A 6,851-nucleotide genomic window follows, 5' to 3' on the forward strand; every position below is an offset into this window, starting at 1 on the left:
TTTAAGTTATTATTTTTATATTTATCCACTGTAATTAAAATATCTTATTTTTTAAAGTTCCCACCTAAATTAAATATGTACATTGTAAGTAGATAGAGGAAATACATTTTTCTTTCTATGGTAACATCTAATTTATGAATTATCTTATTTAATATTATTTACCTAAAAATTTGTATCCAGAGCAAATATTGCAACTCCTTTAAGACCAACGAGTATTTAATGCACTGCATATCATTAAAATAAATAAGAAATAAATTCCCAGCTAATTTATTTTGTTTTTCCTTTACTTTGTACGTGAGTGAGGTCTATAAGTGCGAGTGCAAAGGCCACAGTCTGATCCCCTCACTCCTACCGTCCCTGCTTTGACCACTACACCACTCTCCCATTCCCTTTCCAATTCCGCCATTGATGAACCTCCGCGCTACCCCCCTACCTCCTTCAACTGTCAACTCATACTAACTGCAGAATATTCCCATTCCCCAGATCTTAACGCCCAAAATGACCCAACCTAGAAGAAATTCCCCACTCATTTCAACCTAATTGCTTTTCCGGTTCCTTCGTTCAGCTACTATATACTCCACCATACTATTACTGTCCAAATTCCGGCAATGGCGGCGGCGGAGGCGACAGACGCGGCGCCGTCGGCGGAGAAAAAGAACGAGCAGAGCCTGCCGTTTCACCAACTGTTCTCGTTCGCGGATAAATACGACTACGCGTTGATGATTTCTGGAAGCCTCGGCGCCGTCGTCCATGGCTCCTCCATGCCTGTCTTCTTCCTCCTCTTCGGTCAAATGGTCAATGGCTTCGGCAAAAACCAGATGGATTTGGACAAGATGACTCATGAAGTCGCCAAGGTTTTCTTTCCTTTCGTTTTGTTTATTCTTCAACTTTTTTTTGTCTCTCCCGCCATTACCATCAGATCTGAGCTTCGTTCTTCTTCCGACAGTATGCTCTCTACTTCGTGTACCTCGGATTGGTCGTCTGCTTTTCTTCCTACGCAGGTCAGATTAAAAAAAAACAAGTTGTTTCAATTTGTGATTGATTAATCGCCACCATTTCTGATTGCTGTAGCAAATATTTGGATGGATATATTCATATTTAATACATTCAAAGCTGGAACAGCTTAGCCAGTTCGATACGGATCATTCTCACGTGGTCCTCGAACTATATCTCTTTGTCTCGATCCTCTTCACCTGTCGATATCCAGAACTGTTTGCGTAGCCATTTCGTATTATTATTATTATGGCGTCACTGACGAATCTCAATCAACGACTATATTTTGGAATTTAATGTTAAGGTCTATTTCAATTTTCCTGAACGCAGAAATCGCGTGTTGGATGTACACCGGCGAGAGGCAAGCGGGTGCTCTGAGGAAGAAGTATTTGGAGGCTGTACTACAACAGGATGTCGGATTCTTCGACACCGATGCAAGAACCGGCGATATCGTTTTCAGTGTCTCCACAGATACTCTGCTCGTCCAGGACGCCATCAGCGAGAAGGTTTTCGATATTACAACAAACAATGCATGAAAAATCCGATAATGTCCTAACCTTGATTTCGTCGAATTTGTGCTGTGTAGGTTGGCAATTTCATTCATTACCTCTCGACATTTCTCGCCGGGCTAGTGGTCGGTTTCGTGTCAGCATGGAAGCTGGCATTACTCAGCGTCGCTGTGATTCCCGGCATCGCATTTGCCGGAGGCTTATACGCGTATACTCTAACAGGATTAACCTCAAAGAGCCGGGAGTCTTATGCGAATGCCGGCATTATTGCCGAGCAGGTGAGGAATGGGGATAGGAGCAAGATCATTTGTTTTCGTTTCTTTAATTACTTTATCGTAAACTTTAAGCATTCGATCTAAAAGGGATTGCTGTTCTTGATCACTCGAGTGGTACTCGTGCCTTTTTTGCTCACTATAGATGTAGATACAAATAATGTCGTAGGATTGGTTTACTTTTTAGGGGCTAAACTTTTCTTTTTTCAGTCGATTGCGCAAGTGAGGACGGTGTATTCTTACGTAGGCGAGGCCAAAGCGCTCGGGGCGTATTCAGATATGATACAGAATACTTTAAAGCTCGGTTACAAGGCAGGAATGGCTAAAGGGCTCGGGTTAGGATGCACGTACGGTATCGCGTGCATGTCGTGGGCTCTTGTTTTCTGGTACGCCGGTGTTTTCATACGTAACGGACAGACGGATGGCGGCAAAGCATTCACTGCTATATTCTCTGCCATTGTTGGCGGCATGTACGATCGATATAGCTACAATGTTTTTCAAGTTTATTCTGATTGGATGAGTCTGGATCGAAATCGAGGTTCTGATTGTTCGATTTTTACAGGAGCTTGGGTCAGTCGTTTTCGAACCTCGGCGCTTTCAGCAAAGGTAAAGCTGCGGGATACAAACTTATGGAGATAATCAAGCAGAAACCAAAAATAGGTCAAGATGCATTGTCTGAATCACAGTGCCCGTCTGAGGTCGATGGAAACATCGAGTTCAAAAACGTGACCTTTAGCTACCCTTCTAGGCCTGATGTTTTCATCTTAAGAGACTTTTCGATTTTCTTCCCTGCCGGAAAGACTGTTGCGGTGGTTGGTGGTAGTGGCTCGGGGAAAAGCACCGTGGTCTCCTTGATCGAAAGATTTTACGATCCTAATCAAGGTATGCTCGAAAGCCTTCGTTCAGCTTGATTCGCGATACGATTCTCCTGGTTTAGATTGAAACGATTCGATGGTCTTGACATTACTTATAACAGGTGAGATTTTGCTGGACAACGTGAACATTAAGATGCTGCAGCTACGATGGCTGCGCAATCAGATTGGTTTGGTGAATCAAGAACCGGCGCTCTTTGCGACCACGATACTTGAAAACATTCTCTACGGCAAACCCGATGCCACCACGGCAGAAGTCGAGGCTGCTGCCTCTGCTGCCAATGCTCATTCGTTTGTCACGTTGCTTCCCAACGGATACGGCACACAGGTCGGGGAGAAAGGTGTCCAGCTCTCAGGTGGTCAGAAGCAGAGAATAGCCATTGCTCGCGCTATGCTGAAAGACCCTAAGATACTTCTTCTCGACGAAGCGACGAGCGCGTTGGACGCAGGCTCAGAAAGCATTGTTCAAGAGGCTCTCGATCGTCTGATGGTCGGAAGAACTACTGTTGTCATAGCCCACCGCCTTTCAACGATCAGAAACGTGGACAGCATTGCAGTTATGCAGCAAGGGCAGGTCGTCGAGACCGGGACTCACGACGAGCTGATCGATAAAGCGAGTGGCGCTTATGCATCTTTGATTCGATTTCAAGAAATGGCTGGGAAGGGGGATTACTCGAATCCGTCCACTCGTCGTACTCGATCGTCGCGCCTAAGTCATTCGTTATCGACGAAGTCTCTCAGCCTTCGATCGGGGAGTTTAAGAAACTTGAGCTATTCTTACAGCACCGGCGCAGATGGCCGCATTGAGATGGTATCGAGTGCTGAAACCGACAGGAAAAATCCAGCCCCGGCTGGTTACTTCTGCCGGCTGCTTAAACTGAATGCTCCCGAGTGGCCTTATTCGATTATGGGAGCTGTTGGATCGGTTCTTTCGGGGTTCATTGGCCCGACGTTCGCCATTGTAATGGGTAACATGATCGATGTGTTCTATTATCAGAATCCCGTGGCTATGGAAAGGAAAACGAAGGAGTACGTTTTCATTTACGTTGGCGCCGGTGTTTATGCCGTGGTTGCGTACTTGATTCAGCACTACTTCTTTAGCATCATGGGCGAGAATCTTACGACAAGAGTTCGCCGGATGATGCTTGCCGGTAAGATCAAGAACATAACTTGTATGGAATGAAACATAGATGTTTTTGTAATAGCAATGTCGAAGCAACTAATTCATTCATCCTTTTACATTCTGTTTTTCTTCAGCCATTTTAAGGAATGAAGTCGGGTGGTTCGACGAGGAGGAGAACAACTCGAGCCTGTTGGCTGCGCGGCTAGCAACCGATGCAGCGGATGTGAAGTCCGCCATTGCTGAGAGGATATCAGTTGTGCTGCAAAACATGACATCTCTTCTCACTTCCTTCATCGTCGCTTTCGTCATCGAATGGCGCGTTTCGCTGCTCATTCTGGGGACCTTCCCCCTCCTTGTTCTTGCAAACTTTGCTCAGGTAAAATTTGATCTTCACTTAGTATGATAGTTAGTTTATTTCCCTAACCATAAGGGTGTTGAGGTAAATATAATCTGAACTTGAATCTAGCAAGATGGAATCAATGGAATATAGGATCACTGTGTTCTTGGCACTACAGGACAAGAAATGTCGATACAAAAATTGCAGGCACAATCTCCATGCTTTAAGCTTCTTTTGAGAAATTCACATTGTTGACTGACCATAGAAAAATTCCATTTATTAGTATATTACCCAGTGAATTCTTCATTATTGGCATTGTCTTTTTGACCATTTTTACCTGTACTATACTAAAAAGCTTTTCACCATGTCTGCAACTTTCTGGGACCTTTAAGTTAAATGCTGCAGAGTGCAGGCAGGCAGTCAGCAATGGCAGTGTTTGAATATGGCTGGACTGACTGATCATTATTTTCTCTTTGTCCCACTGCACATCTCTTCTTCTGTATATTTGCCAGAGATTCCATTAATCCTGTGGTCATATTTTGCATCATCGCCATTGCCATCATCTTTAATTTGCCAGCTATAACATCTCTCCAAATGGTTTCTTTAACCTGATGTTCAAGAGCTGATTAATCTGACAGTTTTGAGTTAATTTTTGGACTTTTACAGCAACTCTCTCTGAAAGGATTCTCCGGCGACACGGCGACAGCGCACGCGAAGACGAGCATGATCGCCGGCGAAGGAGTGAGTAACATCCGTACGGTGGCGGCGTTCAACGCGCAAGAGAAGATACTCTTCCTGTTCTGCCAGCAGCTCCGCATTCCGCAGCGCCGAAGCCTCCATCGTAGCCTGTGTTCAGGGATTTTATTTGGCCTGTCGCAGCTCGCGCTGTACGCTTCCGAAGCTCTCATCCTATGGTACGGCGCGCATCTCGTCGGCAAAGGGATCTCGACCTTCTCGAAGGTGATCAAGGTGTTTGTAGTCCTTGTGATCACCGCGAACTCAGTCGCTGAAACCGTCAGCCTCGCTCCCGAGATCGTCCGCGGCGGAGAAGCCGTCGGATCGGTCTTCTCGATCCTCGATCGCTGCACGCGAATCGATCCCGACGATCCCGAAGCCGAGCCCGTCGAATCAATCCGCGGCGAGATTGAGCTGCGCCACGTCAATTTCGCGTATCCGTCCCGCCCGGACGTCGCCGTGTTTAAGGACCTCAGCTTACGAATCCGGGCGGGACAGAGCCAAGCCTTAGTCGGCGCGAGCGGGTCGGGAAAGAGCACGGTGATCGCACTAATTGAAAGATTCTACGATCCCACCGGAGGGAAAGTTATGGTCGACGGAAAGGACGTCCGGAGGCTAAACCTAAAGTCCCTCCGGCTAAAAATCGGGCTGGTACAACAAGAACCGGCGCTGTTCGCCGCGACGATATTCGACAACATCGCGTACGGGAGGGACGGAGCGTCGGAGGCAGAGGTGATCAAAGCGGCGACTGCGGCGAACGCCCACGCGTTCATCAGCGCATTGCCGGAGGGGTACAAAACTCCGGTGGGGGAGCGGGGCGTGCAGCTATCGGGGGGCCAGAAGCAGCGGATCGCGATAGCGCGGGCGGTATTGAAGGACCCGACGATCCTGTTGCTCGACGAGGCGACGAGCGCGCTCGACGCAGAATCGGAATGCGTGCTGCAGGAGGCGCTGGAGAGGGTGATGCATGGACGGACGACGGTGGTGGTGGCTCACCGGCTGTCGACGATACGCGGCGTCGACAGCATCGCGGTGGTCCAGGACGGCCGGATTGTGGAGCACGGCAGCCACGGCGAGCTGGCGCGGCGGCCGGAGGGGGCGTACAGGAGGCTGTTGCAGGTGCAGGTGCAGGTGCAACGCCATGGGAACGTACAGTTGAATTGAAGTGCATTGGGTTATTGAATTGGTTTAGTAATGGAGATTGTTTAAAATATGACTTTATATAATGAATCAATCAAGTAGTAAACAATTCTATCAATATAGTTTAACTTTACCCACGGTAACGCTGCCGATTTTGACGTCATAAAAAAAATTTAACTATTGAAATACAAATATATGTATACATATAAATCATAAATTATATCGAATTACTGTTTATAAATTCAAATTACTGTTAACAAGACTGAAATAAATTCCACTATTCCAAAATCGGATAATAAAATAATTCCATACTGTGTGTGGGTTTGTGTTTTTTATGAGAAGAAATAAACTTCACTATTCCACAATCACAAATGACATTATAATCCATGAAAAAAAAGAAAAAAGTGTAGACCAGAAGAAATCAAAGATCCAAAATGAACAAATTTTTTTATCTTTTCAGACCGAGCTTTGCAGCAATCCATAAGAACAGGTCTAAGTGTGAACTCGATCAGGAGAGTGACGTAAGATTCTGTTTTGCAGAAAAAATGTGAAATTTTTTATTAGAAAAAGTTAGAAAAGTGAAAAATTATTAAAAAAAAAGAGGGTGGAAGGTAAGATTTTTATGAAAAAAAATAAAGACCAAAGATTTATTTTTATTTTAAAAAAAAAGAGATTGTAAGGTCAATAATTTGTAGAGAGCGTCCAAAGAGAAGAAAAATTTATAAAAAAAAGAGAAGGTTGAAAGGTAAGCTTTTATGGAGATAATCAAGATAAGATAGAAGACTTTGTGTAGATGGTGGATCTATATTCATAGGATTTAGATTTAATAAAAATGACGTTCCAAGGATTGAAAAGGACCAGAACAATATT

The 6,851-nt window shown here is 45.2% G+C and overlaps 1 protein-coding gene across 1 annotated transcript; it reads left to right on the plus strand.

Annotated features, from left to right (window-relative positions):
- Positions 1-359: 359 nt before the first annotated feature.
- Positions 360-6,118, plus strand: LOC127258265 (ABC transporter B family member 19-like). Its single transcript, XM_051285055.1, has 9 exons — positions 360-854; positions 947-1,001; positions 1,324-1,499; positions 1,580-1,780; positions 1,985-2,244; positions 2,337-2,656; positions 2,751-3,797; positions 3,904-4,145; positions 4,773-6,118. The coding sequence occupies exons 1-9, from the start codon at positions 609-611 to the stop codon at positions 6,003-6,005; spliced, it is 3,780 nt and encodes a 1,259-aa protein (XP_051141012.1). The 5' UTR covers positions 360-608; the 3' UTR covers positions 6,006-6,118.
- The last annotated feature ends 733 nt before the right edge of the window (positions 6,119-6,851 follow it).

Source organism: Andrographis paniculata, unplaced genomic scaffold, assembly GCF_009805555.1.
Source record: "Andrographis paniculata isolate CXL003 unplaced genomic scaffold, ASM980555v1 Contig59END, whole genome shotgun sequence".
NCBI lineage: Eukaryota > Viridiplantae > Streptophyta > Magnoliopsida > Lamiales > Acanthaceae > Andrographis > Andrographis paniculata.

Coding starts and splice junctions, on each gene's coding strand:
- LOC127258265 (XM_051285055.1), top strand. CDS start 609: ATGGCGGCGGCGGAGGCGACAGACGCGGCGCCGTCGGCGGAGAAAAAG. Junction 855..946: donor TGACTCATGAAGTCGCCAAG/GTTTTCTTTCCT, acceptor TTCTTCCGACAG/TATGCTCTCTACTTCGTGTA. Junction 2,245..2,336: donor TCTGCCATTGTTGGCGGCAT/GTACGATCGATA, acceptor CGATTTTTACAG/GAGCTTGGGTCAGTCGTTTT.